Source organism: Salminus brasiliensis, chromosome 2 (assembly GCF_030463535.1).
Source record: "Salminus brasiliensis chromosome 2, fSalBra1.hap2, whole genome shotgun sequence".
NCBI classification, from domain to species: Eukaryota; Metazoa; Chordata; class Actinopteri; order Characiformes; family Bryconidae; genus Salminus; species Salminus brasiliensis.
The window spans coordinates 6367062-6385585 of record NC_132879.1 but is presented as its reverse complement, the minus strand read 5'-3'; the positions used below and the strand labels follow the sequence as shown (position 1 = coordinate 6385585).

The following is an 18524-nucleotide window of genomic DNA, read 5'->3' as shown; positions in this document are numbered from 1 at the left end:
GAGGAACGAACAGTGAATGCAGGGGGTGTGGTCTTCTCAACAGTCCTGCAGTGTGTAATGTGCCATGTGCCTGGGATTGAGGAGCATCTTTGCTATATATTTGCTATAGTTTTGGTATCATATCTAATTATTTTAGCCAAGATTATGCTTCAGTATATTTACACCAACTATATCAAAGTCTAAGTTTTTCACCTTCAGCTTTGAATATTCCCATTATATTCCCATTAAATCCAATTAACTCCCATTTGAAAATTCCAGAAATTTCCCAACCCTCTCATAAAACACTGAGGTTCCTGATCTAAAACAGAAAAACAAAAGGATTGTGTGGACCCTTATAGTGGGAATCACCTTCCCTCATTAACACGATCAGTTCTAATGATTAAAGCAGTAAACCAGGTTGGTAAAACATTGGCGTACGAAGAATAATGGAGAGGCAGCAGCCGTGTGCAGTATGAAACATTTATTCATTAATTGCCAGCAAACAGATCACAGTCGTTTAGTTTTCCTGCCCCGCTGACCTTCAGTGCAATTACTGCTCAACCTCCCAGAAGACCCCAGTAGAAATATTCTTTCTGTTTATTGGTTTTAATGTCAAAAAGACGAGTAATAAAAAGGTGTGGATTAAACAGTAATATGCAAAAAAAACAAACAAAAAAAAACCAAGAAAATAGATGTACCCCGACTCCTCCACAGCACCAGCACCTGCACCCGCACCACTCCACCAAACTGAGCCAATCTACTGCAATTATAATTAATAATGATAATTCAAGGAGCGGCAAAAGCCTGGCTCTGCCCAGTTCAGTGGATCTAAAATGTGATTATTTAATCCATAATTATTTTAAATTCACCACTAATAAATCCCAGTTTTGTATTAATACACAAATTAAATTCAGACTCTGGACTGGTCAGAACTGGACTGGTCTGCCCTGAAATGACTGCATGCCGCCCATTTGTTCGTTTTGTGACTTTTTTGCATACGACAGTTCAGTTCAAGTGCTGACTGAAAGGAGTCGGGCTATTCCGGCCATCCCAGTCGGCATTAGGACGTCCCGAGAGAGAAAAGGAGCTATTCTCTTTCCCACGTTAGATCAGTTCTACAGTTCAGCACTAAATTCTCATGTCAATCGATCAACCCCCCGATAAACAAAATGATATACACTTCAAAACATCATTTACAATATTCATATATACACATATAATATATACACACACACACGCACACACAAACGGTTAACAATTGGGAGAATACTCGTCATGGCAACAGATACGGTGTGGATAATCGTGGTTATACTGTGGAAGGTAGTTGGTTAAGCGTTGTATTGGCAGGTATCTATAGCAACTTTAGCTTCTGTGGTTTTAGTATCTAGTGCAGGTGCAGGTTACCCGTGCTGTTCTTCCTACTTACTCAATAACGACCTAACCATCATTTCAAACTGGGGGGTCTGGGAGCTACCCCCCCCCCTCCAACCACTTATGATAGGGAGTAGGGATGCACCAATACATCTTTTTCTGTTCCGATACAGATACCGATACATGAACTGGTGTGAAACACACTGAATCACATCTATTCACAGTGGTGGTGAAGGAAGCCAGACGCCTGTAAAAGCTCCCTCCCTGCCGGATGCCTGAGACTCTGTTTAGCCATAGCTTTGAGAAGATTTCGGGTCTAAACCACAGGTTTTAAAATCCCATATCTTTAAAGTGGTGGCAGGATACATGCAGGGAGTCGTGAGGCAAAAACCAACAACAAAAAAATATGCTCCATAGAAAACTTATTTGTTCAGGATTTGCCACTATTTTACCATCAGCAGCACAGCCTATAAAGCTCAGACGACTAGGGTAGGTTCACTGGTGGGTTTGGACAATATGTAGTTCCATTCACCACCACTGTAAAGAAATCCCTTGAGTTCCCCACTCTGAATGTGTTCATCTCAAATACTGAATTATGCTGAGAATTATGAAAAATCTGTGGAACTCACTTTAATAGTTTGCATTTCGCTTATTAATGCAAAAAACCCAAAAAAACAAACAAAACATAGATATATAGATATATATAGATGTACCCCTACACTTCCACAGCACCAGCACCTGCACCAGCACCTGCACCACTCCACCAAACTGAACCAATCTACTGCAATTATAATTATTAATGATAATTCAAGCAGCGGCAAAAGCCTGGCTCTGCCCAGTTCAGTGGATCTAAAATATGAATTATGAATTGAATCCATAATTATTTTATTTGATTAAATTCACCACTAATATAAACCCAGTTTTGTATTAATACACAAATTAAATATAAATTCAGACTCTGGTCAGGTCTGGTCTGCCCTGAAATGACTGCATGCCGCCCATTTGTTGGTTTTGTGTCTATTTTGCATACGGCAGTTCAGTTCAAGTTCTGACTGAAAGGAGTCGGGCTATTCCGGCAGTCCCAGTCGGCATCAGGACGTCCCGAGAGAGGAAATGCGTTCATCTCAAATACTGAATTACGCTGAGAATGATGAAAAATCTGTGGAACTCACTTTAATAGAAGCCATCACAGATCTGAACAGGGCTGACCGTCTGAAGTAGTCTGATTATTCCTCTACACCTGAATGTAAAGAGATACTGTTAGATACGGTTGCTCTACGAAATGCCTCACAGCACGCTTACTGGAAACCTGCCAACACTGCCCTCTAGGGGTAAACCAGTCCACCAGACCTAGATTAAGCCTAGGCCTAACCAGGTCTGTACGAGGTACTGGCCTGAAGAACAGGCTGATTCAGACTGAACTGAGCTGCATAATACATGGTTAGTCATTATTGTGATACTGACTGCTGCAATGTTGACATTGTGGGTGGCTGCAATATGCAAATGAGCCCTCTAACCAATCACAGTGTTCTACCTGCGTGTTGGAAGCATCCTGATCATCCTTAGACGGTCAGGTGTTCTTCACACGGCGAGGTGGTTAAAGACTGGTCTGTATTAATGTGGCGATTTATTACTATGAGACCATGCGATTCAACAACTGCTAATAATGTTAAAAAATAATAATAATAAATTATGTGATCGTGCGAACAGTAACAATATTGGTCATGTGATCTAACCAAATTAAAATTTTGGTCACATGACAAATGTTCATAATGTTGGGCATGTGATCAAATAAGTAGTGACAATTTTGGTCACATGATCCAAGTGTTGATAATTTAAAATTGATGTTTAATAGTTTGGTCTTGTGGACTGACACATGTTAATTATTTTAGTCATGTGATCCAGCAAGGGTTGACTGTTTTGGTCATGTGACACTGCTGTTAATTTTGGTCATGTGATTAAAAAAAATATAATAAAATAAATAATAAAAGTTTGGTCATGTGACCAAACAATCGTTAGTGACGGTGAAGGGAATCTCCAATGAGTTTTGGTCACGTGATTAAACAAACGTTACAAATTTTGGTCATGTGACCCAACAAACATTAAGAATTTTGGTCACGTGATGCGGAAACCATTAATTTAGCTGATGTGGTTCAACTCATGTTGAGTTTGGTCATGTGACCCAACAGATGTTCATTTTGCAGGCCAGTATTTATCCATGTCTCATTAATGACTCACCAGTTTTTCCACATAATGCAACACATACCACACTATGCTAGTGTGTGTGTGTGTGTGTGTGTGTGTGTTCAGTTTGGGATTCCACAGCCCTGTGACTTTCTCCAGAAACACTGCAACTGATTCGGATGAGATATGGATGCACACTGAGATTATTAAAGGGACTTCACAGACGTTCACTCTGAGAGTTCACTCTGAATACAAGACTAGCGTAAGAACACACCCAGTGGACCGGCACAGGAGAGACAGTACACACTGCACACGAGCAAACATGAAGCAGCGCTGGTGCCCAGCTCACACATACACACACCTGTCCCGGAGCTCAGGTAGAGAGAGGTAAACACACTCTGACCTCATCGATTTAACTAATTCAATTTCATTAGTTCAGTATGAAATTAACTGAACATGACTCTGCGTTAGTGGCGCATGCCGTTTAATCACATCAGGCCTTATATATTAGATTAGATATTTACACATACTTTTTTTTAATCAGCCTCCTTTCACCCTGTTCTTCAATGCTCAGGACCCCACAGGACTGACCACCACAGAGCAGGTAGGTGTTATTTTGGTGGTGGGTCATTCCCAGCACTGCAGTTACACTGACTGACCTGGTGGTGGCGAATGTGTTAGTAGTGTGTGTTGCGCTGCTGGTACGAGTAAATCAGATACAGCAGTGCTGCTGGACTGAGAATAGTCCACCAACCAGAAAAATCCAGCCTACTGCGTCCTTCCTGTGGGCAGCAGCGTCCCGATGAAGGGCTAGAGGATGACCAGCAGAAACTGTGCAGCAGCAGATCAGAGAGCTTCTGTCTCTGACTTTACCTTCATCTACAAGCTGGACCAGCTAGGTAGGAGTGTCTAATAGAGAGTGGACAGTGAGTGGACAGACACAGTGTTTAAACACTCCAGCAGCACTGCTGTATCTGATCCCCTCATACCAGCAGAGAAACACACACTAACTAATGACCCACCACCAGGTCAGTCAGTGTTACTGCAGTGCTGAGAATGACCCACCACCCAAATAACACCTACCTGCTCTGTGGTGGTCTGTCATGTGGGGTCCTGAGCATTGAAGAACAGGGTGAAAGGAGGCTGGAGTAGTGGATACAGTCTGGAGTTATGTGCGGTCTGATATGATCAGTGGAGACGGACAGAGAGCGTAGAAACAAGAAGGTGGTGTTAATCGTCCATCCCTACAAAGAACTGAATCAACCTGAATCGAACTGTGGTGAAATGTTACATTGGGTGATTCACTGAATCATTTCCTCAAAAATCACTGAATCACTGAACTGTTCAGGCCAGAGGTCAGAGATCCTGCTTTTTACCCCTCTCTGAACACTAATCTCACCCCTGGCTCTCAGAGACTCCTTTCCTGCAACTCAGGGACAAAATAACACGAACACTGACAGACCCTCACCTTTATAAAGCTAGCACAGTGCACAGACCGGTAACTGCTGTGAGAGAGAGAGGGGAGGCGAACACAACTCACCCCAAACACGTCTCTATAATACTTCACATACATGTTCATCTGCTGCTTTGTTTATTTATTAGCAATTTACCTACGTTAACAACTTCCTCTCGGTGTGTTTCTATACTAACGATTTGTTTCTTTGGTACGAAAATCTGTTGCGTAACGTGAGCGATGATAACAGTGTTCAAATCAGAGCAGATTAGAAAAGGCTTCTTATATTCGTGAGGAAATTCCTCAAAACACTAAGGAGAGAGAGAGAGGGAGTGTGCGTGTGTGTGTCTCTATGCAAAGCATTTAATTTTTTGCCCACCCTGACTAACAGTGTGAATAAGGGGTCATTACAAAACTGTTTGTTTTATCTAAAAAACAAAACACTATCATGGCAAGTGAAGCCACCTTAAACATAGTTAACATACACTATATATGGACAAAAGTATTGGGACACCTGTGCTTTCATTGTTCCTTTTGAAATCAAGCGTATTCAAGAGTTTATCCTGCTTTTGTTGGAGTATCTGTCTCTACTGTCCAGAGAAGGCAGCTTTCAACTAGATTTTGGAGGAGCACTGCTGTGAGGATTTGATTGCATTCAGCAACAAGAGCATTAGTGAGGTCAAGATGTTGGAGGATGATCACCACCCCACCTCATCATCCACAACTCCCCAACTCATCTTAAAAGTACTGGATGGAGCACCAACCATCATTTCAGAGAACACAGCTCTTCCACTGCTCCACAGCTCAGTGCTGGGGGGGGCTTTATACCCCTCTAGCCCACAACTGGCATTAGCCAGCATGGTGCCAATAGGTTCATGTTTATCTGCTCCAGAGAGAAGTCCTTTTCTTTTGGCAGTGCTTCTCTACAGGGGCTAGATAGGTTGTGCATGTGCACAACTTAAAACAGCTGAATGCATTCATAAAAATGTGTCCACAAACTTTTGGACACTTAGTGCATGTCGTCCACTTTTAAGACACTCTCCCTTGCCATCAAACTCTCTCTTTCTCTCTGTGTCTGAGCCTTAAACCTCTCAGTGTATGGGCTGTGTGTGCAGACACTGTGTGTACAAGTCTGAAAGGAGAAGAGAGGAGAAAAGTAAGAGAGCGGCAGAATTTTTTTCCCACAAAAAAGTATTTTCTCCAAGAGGGGGTGGGGGGTGTTACACAGAGGTCATCTATTAACAGTACCGTATATGTATGTGTGTGTGCACGTGTGTGTGTGTGTGTGTGTGCGTGTGCGTGTGCGTGTGTATCCTCTGTCCTCTTCTGTGTTCTTTTCCTCTCTCTCTCTTTCTGTCTCTCAGTATTCCTCCCTTGATTAAACACACACACTCTCTCTCACACACTCAGCATCCAGAAGAAGAAGAAGATGGCGAGGAAGAGGAAGAGCGAGTCCTGCCAGTTGTTGCCGTTGTTGGGGTTCCCATTGCCTTGGTGATCTCCTGCATAGTGAGGATCTAAAAAAACACAGAAAGCAATGTGTAAATAAATACAGTAACCAGTTACTTCCTTTAAACTGACCTTCCAGATGAGGACAAGATATGATAAGTGTTACTTTTACAAAAGTAGTTTTTCACAGAACCAGTAATAGTTACTGTACTGCATCACTTTTCACAGAATTGAATACTTGATTACTGTGTGGGACAGCATAGTCAAGGGTCAGTCATTCAGGATTTCAACTCCTTTACACACTATTCCACTACTACATAGTCTTGGTGTGGCGCAACAGATAACAACACCACTACCTGCCAGTGAGCTACTACACCATGTGGAAAACTGGGGTTCGATTCCCAGTCTGGGTGGCTATGCTGTGCTACACCAATAAGAGTCCTTGGGCAAGTCTCCTAACACTACGTTGACCCAACTCTGTAATACGAGTAACCTTGTAAGTCGCTCTGGATAAGAGCGTCAGCTAAATGCCATAAATGTAAATGTATTACCAATCTACCACACACCATCACTCTACACCACTCCATCATACACCTTATTCATTACTCTATCACATACTTAACCACTCTATAACTAACTCCATTACATACACATACTCTATGACTTACTTTACTACACATTTCACCACTCTCCTACAAACAATTTTGCACCATCACATACTATTACACACTATACCACTTTATTAAATTCTTTATTACACATTTTAACACTATTATGTACTATTACAAACCCTAATACATATTTCACCACTCTATTACACACCCTATTCATTACTCTATCAAATATTCAGACTCCATCACATACTCCATTACACACTCAGACACACTAGGACTGACTTCATTACATACTCCATTAACTCCACTGCATACGCCTACAGAACTGCATACTCCATTACATACTATACATATACATATTCATATACTACACACACTATTTTACACCATCGCATACTATTACACACTATACCTCTTTATTACATTCTTTATTACACATTTTAACACTATTATAAACCCTATTACATATATTCTCCTCTAATACATACCCTATTCATGGCTCTCACACAAATCACCACTCTATTACTTTATTACACATTTCACCACTCTACTATACTATACAACTTTACTACATTCTCTATTACACACTATACCACTATTACAAACTCTGTAAACTTCACTATTACACACCCTATTACATGTTCCACCACCCTATTACTATATTACGTACTCCTACTCCTTGCTGTTAAGCATAGGACCATAGTTGACTAGCTTAAGCTGGTGGACATACTGGTGGACCAGAATGGTCATTAAGTTCTGCAACAAATAGTATCCTCAGTTCCCAAACAGTGGAAAAGTTGTGTAACTGTTGTACAGAACGTGTAATTAACAGGAAAGGTGACGTAACAGAGCGGGAAACATTTCTCTTCCTCGATTTCTCTTCTCTTTTAATAAGTTGTCACTGGCAGAGGTTTTTGTATGCATATTTGTCAGTTAAATACAGGTTCAACACAAGTCCCAGATCCTTCTGCATTAAAAGTGTATGTGTCCAATTATATCCAGACAGCCCTTGGGACTAGTTAAATCCGATACTGTAAAGGGGCAACCATTGGGTTATCTTCACAGAAACCCCATACATTCTCATTAAAGCTTGCATGAAGCGATAGCTGACAATATTATAAAAGCTTGCATGAAGGGATAGCTGATAATATTTTGAATCTACCAGGAGCTCATAATTCAGAGGACGCAGTGACGTTCACACTACCTCCATCATGCTTGACAGATAATGTGTGCTTCTTCTATGCTCCATTCTCTTCTTTTTCTATAATTCTGGAACAGGCTGGTCTTTTGTCGTTTCGTCCAGAAGATGAGGTTTCATGACTATACAGGTTTTACTGAAATTCTTAAACACTCTGTGGAGGACCATACTAATCTGCTTCATTATTTGAGGCTTACAAGTGGAGTTCCTACTATGGGCATGATGTCAACTACAGAATGATGACATAGCAAAAGTCATAAATCTCATCAATAGGTGTGTGTGTGGGTCTAACCTGCTCTGTGAAAAGGGTCGTTGGTGTTGAAGACTGTAGTGAAGAAACCGAAGGGAAAAGCACCGATTCCAAACGACATGTGGAAGCCTGTGTCCCCGAACCCATGAAACGGCTACAGAAAGACAGAGAGAGACACAATGAAGATCTAACATCATATATAAGCATGGGTGAGTGTATAAGTGAGTAAATTATTGAGGGAGTTAATCGAACGAGTGAGTAAATAAATGAGAGTGAATAAATAGAGAGAGAGTTAAGGGGTCTGTGATTGAGGGGTGTGAACAGGTCGACCAGCAAGTTGTGAGCAAGTCAGTGGGTCAGGGAGGGTCGCAGAGTGAGTGGGTCACATATATATGACTCACCCCTCTACTTTCAGGCTCTGTTCTCTGTCCTTGAGGTCGAGGTGGCGTTTTCAATCTGTGACACACACACACACACACACACACACAGGTTACTGACTTACAGAGATATCCATACACACACACACACAGGTTACTGACTTACAGAGATATCCATACACACACACACACAGCTTACTGACTTAGAGAGATACCCATACACACACAAAAAAAAACACAAACACACCTGGGGTCCTCTTGGCTGGTGCTGCCGCGGCCATACAGAGGAATAACTTTATCTCTGCTGATTCCAGCTTTACACACCGGACACTGCTGCCTGCTTGGCCTTGTCTCTAACCACTGACACGAGGAGGGAGAAATCGAGGGAAGGAGAGAGAGAAAGAGTAATATGTTTTATAGCACCATTATACATAAACAATGTAAAGTATTTAAGTGTTTGAGAAAAAAAAAACAACAATTAGAGAATATAGGAGTACAGAAACTTTACAGCAAAGTACTTAAACTAAACAATAATTACGTTTATTATCGACAGAATACACTGAACATTAAAACCACCAAAGTTCCTCTAGAGCCGCCAAAACAGCTCTGACCTGTCAAGGCATCAACTCCACAAGACCTAAAGTGTTGTGAGGTGGAGCCTCCATGAGGGACAATGAGTCTTGGGTGCCTTTGACCCTGTCGCAGATTCACCGGTTGTCCTTTCTTGGAGCACTTTTGGAGGGTTCTGACCACTACACAATGGGAACGCCACACAAGACTGGCCTGATGTTTTGGGTATGGTCTCATTGGGTATGATCACAGCACTAGATTTCAGATTTCCACAAATGAATGTGTAAATACTGCTCTTTTACTGATATATTAAGCGTAGATGTAGTGTAGTACACTACATAGGGAGCATTTGGGATTAAACCTCCTCCCTCTTCATGGTGTTTGGATGTATCTCTCCGAGGTACTGTCGCCTCCTAACAGAGCTAGCATTCTCATGCAAACGTTTCTCGGTCTCTGTGAGGACGAAAATACCTTCAAAAATGGAGAGAGGAGTTTGGAGGAGATGGAGTTTGGTTCTTGTCAGTGTCTCAGATTCTTACGCTTGCCCATTTTTCCATTAACACCTTCATCACCTTCAAGACCTGACTGTTCACTTGCAGTCCAATATGTCGACTACATGCCATCAGATGATCAATCTTATTCTCATTAAGTGGTTCTGACGTTGTGACTGATCAGCGTAAAAGGCAAGGAAAGGTATACAGACTGCTCTGGATGTATATGAACATCTTCCTGACCGTCAATATTTTTTACATTTTATCATTTTGGGTGAAAACTCACACACAGCAAGAAACCAGCAGGATCTAATACTTAAGGCCATGTGACTGAAGCATGTGACACACACCCACACCCCCCTCTGGGCGCTGGAAGGGGTGAAACACGGGGTGTGTGACGTGACCGCTGTGTTAACTGTTACAGAATTAAACTCGTCACACACTAACCGGTTTAGTGTGTCCCTGATTTAGCAACAGTGTCCTCTCCTGACTGGCCCAAACACACACACCCATCCACACTGATTTCACAACACACTAACGCTGTGTTTACACCACAGTACAGAGAGGATAGTTGTTCCGTGCCTCGCAGCAGAACAGGGGTCTGTCTCTCAGCTAGCTTTGAGGGGACAGTCTTAAATAGCTGACTTTAAAATCGCATGCTGATGCTCCACTGACTGCAACAGGGAGAACGGCGTTACCAGTCATGCCTGGACTTCGGGCCGGAACGCCGCTACGACACTACAGACCTTTGGAGGAGCTGCGTGAGAGAGACCTCTCTCCAGAACTGCTGTGTGATGTGTAGTATTACTCTACCGCCTCAAACCACAAGCTTCTTCACTTTCAGATGATGGTTCTGTCTCTCCCAGCTTGTCCACAAACAATGTGTACAGCGTAAAAGCTACATTTTGCATTTACTGCAGTGTACTAAACGTGAATTACACTCCCCCGCTGTAGGGGGGAGCCCAGGAGAATACCAAAAAACCTAATTCTTACATAATCCCGCTTTGAGAAACTTCAAAATTCAGTGGCTGCGTCCCAATTGTGCAGTACACACGACTACTATATTCTATAGACGATATACTAGCCTTAGTGCAAGTTTGGCAGACTGGCACACCGAAATATTAACACAGAAGAGATGAAGCTCCACTATGCCAACACACGTCACTGCAAGTTCTTCAGCCACCTTTTTTCCCCCCTAATAACTGTTCCAGATGCGAGAAGCTCTTCCCTTTCTGTTTCGCACACGGTATAATAGTGTCCATCATAACCACACTCAATAACTGTCTGGTTCAGAGTATGCATGTCGGAAGTTTGAGCACACTTAACTCTATACTTCACGCTTCATACTTTAAAAACTAGTTCATATTAATCATTTGTGGACAATCGGGACGCACCCATCATGGCCAGGGTTGAGTTCTTTTAGCATGTGGAAAGCTGCATACACTGATGACTGTAAGTGACTTTTTGAGTTTACTAGAACTCACTGATATAAACTGTTCCTTGTGCAGTTAAAATATATAAATATATATAATAAAAACATAGTAAATTACTAAATATTAAATAAATATCCAAGCCCCCCAGCAGATACTCAAAGCACCCAGTGAACTGGAACATGTTGGGTGGTACTGGTTCAGACTCCCAATCTGCTTCTGCTTCTAGAGGTATCTAGATTTTAAAAGCCATCATTCCTACGATGGTTCAAACATGGCAATGGCACCAGCTCCTCGTGCGTAAGATTACAGACACTGGAACTGTTCAGAGTGGGCAGATAACAGCTGACTGGGCTGAGAGAAAAAAAATCAATAGAAAAGGAGCAAGATGAAACACAAAGCTGACTTACCTGATGGAGACATGGCCAGCTGTGGAGAGACAGAGACAGAGACAGAGAGAGAGACAGAGAGAGAGAGAGAGAGAGAGAGAGAGACTTTAGTTGTTATAGTTAACATCTAGGACTGGCTTTCTCTAAAGCATCTCTAGACAATGCAACCAAACACTGAGATTGGTGGCAGTCTAACTAACCAGCCTAGCATCTCCCACTGTAGACTAAAGAAGCACCATCAGATCCCAAACATGTCTGAATCTCAGTGATCAACCATTCTTTGGTATCTGGCACCAGAGTCTTGGGTGCCCATGACCCTGTCAGCGGTTCCCTAGTTGTCCTTCCTTGGAGCACTTTTGGTAGGTACTGACTTCTGCACATCAGGAACACCCCACAAGACCTGCCTGAGGTTTTGGCGATGTTCTGACCCAGCTCAGATTCTGATGGGTGTGGTGCAATATGTATAACCCATTATAATTAATATGTAGAACCCACCTCCTGACGGATGTCACGGTGGATAAAGATCATCAATATTTTAGAACCATAAGGGTTAAAATGTTCTTTATAAAAAAAAAGCACAAATAATAGTATCACTATTGTTACAGAAATCTTTTCAGTACTACTTAATTATTTTTTGCAGTAGATGCATAATAAACAAAATATATTTTAACAATAATAATAATAACAAGAATAATAACACTACTACTAATAATAAATGTGTCTTTAAATTTTCCATTTTATTTATAAGTAGAGATTATGCCACTGAATCATGTCAGTAATTGTACATTTATCAGACATTATATTTAATAATGTATTTATTCTCCAAAAGAGCAGAATAACTCTACAGAAAGTGTTACATTGCTCCAAAAGGCTCATTCATCTGGATTTACACCTGATTTTTACATTGTATATATATATATATCACCATCCACAGATATTCCCATATCGGCAGGTCTCTTAATAACAAAGACTGACAGATACGAGTTCTTAAGGTGCTGCTAATTGGATTATTAGACTACCATAGCCATGAAACACAGGCAGCAGTTGACTTATAGGGTGATGAGGCTGTCTAGTGTACAAAGCTCCAGCAGGAACATCTAAAAATACCTGACTGTTAGTGTATAAACACATGAGGAACCATTACACACTCAACCTGTAGGTCTAGCCCACTTTCCATCATCAATAAGAAGGTTAGACTGAAGAGATGGCCAGTACATGAAGCATTATAGGCTCTTAAAACTGTCATTGAGCCACTTTAACTGTTCAATAAAGTTCTCTAACTGCCCGAGAAACTGACCATTAAAAAAAACAGATGAAAAAACATCGCTATATATTTATAAATACATCCAAGTTTATTTATACTCCTCCACTACAGTGACCCTAATCCTACTCAAGGTCCCTAATCTCCAATTAACTCCAGCGAGAGTTCATTACGCCTCAGTGGGACAAGCCCAGCTGAAAGCTTGAACAACCCCCCCCCCTCCCCTCCCCTCGGATTTGGACTACTCCCGTGTTAGCCGAGAGTCATTTCACCTCAAATACACTCTGCTGTTAAGTAACCACACAGGCCCATCGCTTCCACAGTAAGCCTGCTGATCAAAACAATACAATATTTGGACAAAAGTATTGGGACACCTATGCATGCGTCATTTCTTCTGAACTCAAGGGTATTAAAAAGAGTCGATCCTGCTTTTATTGGAGTATCTGTCTCTACTGTTCAGGGAAGAAGGCTTTCTACTAGATTTTGGAGCAGCATTGCTGTGAAGATTTGATTGCATTCAGCGACAAGAGCGTTGTTGGATGATGATCGCCACCCCACCTCACCTCAAAAGTACTGGATAGAGCACCAACCATCATTTCAGAGAACACCACCAGTTCTTCCACTGCTCCACAGCTCAATGCTGGGGGGGCTTTATACCCCTCTAGCCCACGCCTGGAATTAGGCAGCATGGTGCCAATCGGCTGACGTTCATCTGCTCGAGAGAGTCCTATTCTATTAGCAGGACCTCTCTACAGGGACTAGACAAGTCATAAGTACAAATTTGCACATCTGTGCAAATTCAATTAGTGTACTCAATAGGGGTGTCCACAAACATTTGGACATAGAGCGCATCTATGCTGACTTCTAAAGATGCTGAGATGCTGGTACACGTCTTTACTACATTTTGGTTAGTCTTCTGAACCTTCAAAAGTTCTTCTGCCTCTCCAGTACTTTTCAAACTCTTCAGCCAGGGTCTTACCACCCACTATGAACTCGGCCCTCGTTACCCCCGTCCTTCACCAGTTATACTGGCTACCAGTAACAGCATGTATGCCTTACAAAGTTCTGCAAGTCCTGCACGCCCTCAACAGCTACAAATTAAGAGCCCACGTTCAGGTTGTCCATTATAGGTGGAAGGTCATTAGGTCGGTAGGTGTTGCTGCTGCCTTTCTCTGGATCTCCTGACCTTCATCCATTCGGGCATGTACTTGCAGATCTTCCACCTTTAAACCCACATCTTTTCTCTTAACGGCTCAACCACTCCCTTTAGCCACATTATTTCTGACCTTCCTTCCATCCTTGGAACTGTAAAGCGACCATGGGTACGTGAAAGGTGACAAGACCACCAATTTGGCCTCTGCCTTTAACCCATTCGTGCAGTGAACACACACACACACACAATATGACTGTGAGCAGCCATTGCTGAGAAGCCTGGGAAGCAGGGAGGGTGAAGGGTCTTGCTCAAGACCTAGCCCGGGTACTGAACCCACAACCCGGTCATTGATAGCCCGGTGCTATATAGGTCTGATTGATTATTAGTAATAGCAGTAGCAGCTGTAGTATTGTTAATATCACTTAAGGAGGCAAACTATTACACTGCACTAAAGCCCACCCTACCCCACCCCACCCTGGCTATACTGGCATTTTTGCACTTCTGGTAGATACTAGCTACATTTCACTGTCTTGTACTTGTACAGAGCATTGACAAGAAAGTAGAATCCATCTCTCCATCCATCCATCTACAGTCAAAACCGACCAGGCTAGGAAACAGACGGCCAGTCTTGCACCAATCAAGAAACCCACCAATTCACAGCTTCAACTTCGGCAGTCATAGCTCTGTCTCTCTATTGCATTTCACGGTCATCCAACGGTCACCTAATGGTTTAACTGACCCATTTACGTCCAAGTAACCTTACTTACATCGCGAAATTTTGCAAAGACAAAGCTCTGGTGCTTCAGGTGCCCACTTAGCTCCACAGCACGACCTTCGGGTTTGTTAGAGGGCCCAATTTCGGCTGTGAAGAACTGGAAACTGGCTGTTAATGCTCATCCTTGCTTAACTCCTAGTTATAGTTATAGACTAAGCCAAAGACCACAGCAAAACCAGCTACCAGCTCATGCAGGGCCATGCACCTCCACCATACGCTGCTGGACATCACCTGATCTACTGGGGGGCAGCAGCAACAGCAGCAGCAGCAGCAGCCCCCCATCCTCCTAATTCTGCATCTGCATGAAACCCTGTAGGGCACATTTTACACACTGGGCACCACCACTAAGCTCTCCATGAGCTTAGAAAGCACCAAGCCAGTGGTGGAGCAATGTCCAGCCAGTAAGCCAGCAAGCAGCAGACCCCAACCCCAGCCCCAGCCCCAGCCCCAACCCCAACCCCAGCCCCGTCGTGTTTGTGTAGGTGTTAGCTAGCTAATATCACACCCCTCGTCTCATTCACGTTCAGATAACGTTAGAGCTTCACGTTAGACGTTGAACCTGCTTCCAGGTCCAGGTCCTCCTCCTCCTCCTCATCCACCTCCTCCTCCTCCACCTCCACCTCATCCACCTCCTCCTCCACCTCATCCACCTCCTCCTCCTCCACCACCTCCACCTCATCCACCTCCTCCTCCACCTCATCCACCTCCTCCTCCTCCACCACCTCCTCATCCACCTCCTCATCCTCCTCCTCCACATCCACCACCACCTCCACCTCCTCCACCACCTCCACCTCATCCACCTCCTCATCCTCATCCACCTCCTCATCCTCCTCCTCCACATCCACCTCCTCCTCCACCTCATCCTCCTCCACCTCCTCCTCATCCTCCTCCACCTCCTCATCCTCATCCACCTCCTCCTCATCCACCTCCACCTCCTCCTCCACCTCCACCACCTCATCCACCTCCTCCTCCTCCACCACCTCCACCTCATCCACCTCCTCCTCCACCTCATCCACCTCCTCCTCCTCCACCACCTCCTCATCCACCTCCTCATCCTCCTCCTCCACATCCACCACCACCTCCACCTCCTCCACCACCTCCACCTCATCCACCTCCTCATCCTCATCCACCTCCTCATCCTCCTCCTCCACCTCATCCTCATCCACCACCACCTCCTCCTCCACCTCCTCCTCATCCACCTCCTCCTCATCCTCATCCACCTCCTCCTCATCCACCTCCTCCTCCTCCACCTCCTCGCACTTCGGTAAACAACAACAAAGCTAGCTAGCTAGCAGGCTAGCACCAGCTAGCCAGTCAGAAATGTCCAGTGAGACGTAAAAAACCACGTTCACGAAGATTAAACCCAGGAGAAAATCACTCAAACACGATTAAACAGCTGTTATTTATAATAATTAGCGAACAGTTAGTTAGTTAGCTTAGCTACTCTGCTTAAGCCCGGCCACACCGCCAGCTACAGCTAGCTAGCTAACAGCTAGGCTAAGCCACCGTTCCCCCGTTTCCTCAACAGCAGCCCATTCAGCGGGGATTATCCAGCTGTTAAGATACAGATACGTTAAAAACGAGGGGGTAAAACTGTCAGGGCTTTCCGGGGACCCTTGTTTGCATCGGTTTTGGGGGCAAAAAAGGTCCAAATGAGGCGCTGATGAGACCCTGAGCCACGGTGTTCAGGGCGAGGGGACGGGCACCAGCTAACGCAGCCCGTCCACGAACTGCTGAAGGCCCGAATCCACGGTGCTTCTCCAGCCTGCATAACTCTGACACACCCGGTCTCAGAAGAGCGGCGTGTGTTTATAGTCATTAATGAAGTGTTGAGTGTTTACAAGCCCCAGCTTTCTCTCCAGTCTAGTTCAGAGCAGGTGAAGGAGCCAGGTGTACTAGCGAGCCTGCCTGCCAGCCTGCCTACCTACCTACCTACCTGCCTGCCTGCCTACCTGCCTACCTACCTACCTACCTGCCTGCCTGCCTGCCTACCTACCTACCTGCCTGCCTGCCTACCTGCCTGCCTACCTACCTGCCTGCCTGCCTGTCTACCTGCCTGTCTACCTGCCTGCCTACCTACCTGCCTGCCTGCCTGCCTACCTGTCTACCTGCCTGCCTGCCTACCTGCCGTACTACCTGCCCTCTCCAGATATAATTATTATTAATAAAATAAGTTATGCCATATTTTACTCAAACAATAATCCAATACTTACTCATTATAGTGCTATATTAACCAGATTAGATGTATTATGTACCCTACAGAAGTCATATGTATGGTTATAATGCTTATTCACACACCTATAGTGTAGCTAATAATACTATAATAGTAGTATTTATGGTTATATTATATTTATATATACATATTATATTATTACAGCCTAAATATATAGAGTTATTATGGTTATTGTGCTTATTTATATAAGTATGCATTAAGAAAAGTAGATATCTAGCTAAGTAACAGAAGATAACTATTATTAATAATATTATTATTAATATTATTATTATTATGTACTTATTATATTAATATAGCTGTCAGAAGATGGTCATGATGTTCCCACTGTTCCTGCTGGTTGTATTGGGGTCTGGAGGTGGGTTGGTGGGTTGGTGGGTGGGTACAGGGTCCAAAAGGACTGGTTTCTGACCCATCTGATGGTTTCCTCAAGGTGTCCTACAGGACAGTACCGGTCTATGACCCCTCTTTAGGAGGTACCTCCACTCGGTTTAGTCTCTGCTGGTGTTTCCAGACTAAATTAGCGTGAATAAACTGAAGGTACCAGAAGAGGTGTCCACACAGGCTGATCACGGCGTCCCTCGCTGTGTCCAGACAGATGTTACACTCGAAGGCCGCCCTCTCCCGCTCCCCGTCCCGCTCCCCGTCCCGCTCCCCGTCTCGGTCTCGGTCGCCGTCCCCGGTGTGGTGTCCCTCTCCCCCGCTCCGGGGCTCCGCCGCCGCCGCCATCTCTCCTCCTCCTTCTTCTCCTCCTCCTCCTCCTCTTCTTCTTCTCTGTCTCTCCTGACACACAGCGAGCCTCCTGCTTCCGGAACACACCTACAGCCAAGCGCCCTCCCGTCTCAACACACATAAAAGTCCCTCGCCTCATGAGGCATAATAAAAGTCCCCTCCAAACGCGTGTTTGCTGCTACTGCTACTTATTAAATGACACACTATTTAAATAACGTAAGCACTATTATGTATTAAATATTTATTAAAAAATAATGTATCTCATAGTACAAAAAAATGTTGTCTCTGGCATCGGGCTGTATAATTGGAGTCCCATCAAATAAATGATAAACAGTGCACTCTAGTGTTTAATTGATGTATTTCGTTACTAATGAAAGTTTTAATAAATATAAATATAAAATAAAAATATATAAAGTATATAAAATAACAGACAGAATAAGCTTGCACTCTTTCCAAATAATAAGGTGCCCAGTAGTTCCCTGTGAAGTGGGCACATTTTAAGTGAGATTGAAAACCATGGGGAGTCAAACGGTGTAGGGGGTTAGTCATTGCTAGGTGGCTGATATGATGCTGGTAGGTGGTTGCTATGGAGTTGCTAGGTGGTTGCTAAAGTGTTGC

The 18524-nt window shown here is 43.7% G+C and overlaps 1 protein-coding gene across 1 annotated transcript; it reads right to left on the bottom strand.

Moving 5' to 3' along the window:
- Positions 1-445: 445 nt before the first annotated feature.
- rnf5 (ring finger protein 5) lies at positions 446-17988 on the bottom strand. Its single transcript, XM_072674230.1, has 6 exons — positions 17719-17988; positions 11777-11795; positions 9123-9235; positions 8900-8954; positions 8541-8652; positions 446-6504 (listed from the first exon to the last, which is right to left on the bottom strand). The coding sequence occupies exons 1-6, from the start codon at positions 17901-17903 to the stop codon at positions 6386-6388; spliced, it is 603 nt and encodes a 200-aa protein (XP_072530331.1). The 5' UTR covers positions 17904-17988; the 3' UTR covers positions 446-6385.
- Positions 17989-18524: the final 536 nt, after the last annotated feature.

Bases quoted from the DNA above. Each gene is read 5' to 3' on its own strand.
- rnf5 (XM_072674230.1), bottom strand. From the start codon at position 17,903: ATGGCGGCGGCGGCGGAGCCCCGGAGCGGGGGAGAGGGACACCACACC. The intron at 8,955-9,122 runs GTGTGTTTGTGT...TGTGTGTCACAG, and splicing joins ACCAGCCAAGAGGACCCCAG to ATTGAAAACGCCACCTCGAC. The intron at 8,653-8,899 runs GTGAGTCATATA...GTCTTTCTGTAG, and splicing joins CAGAGCCTGAAAGTAGAGGG to CCGTTTCATGGGTTCGGGGA.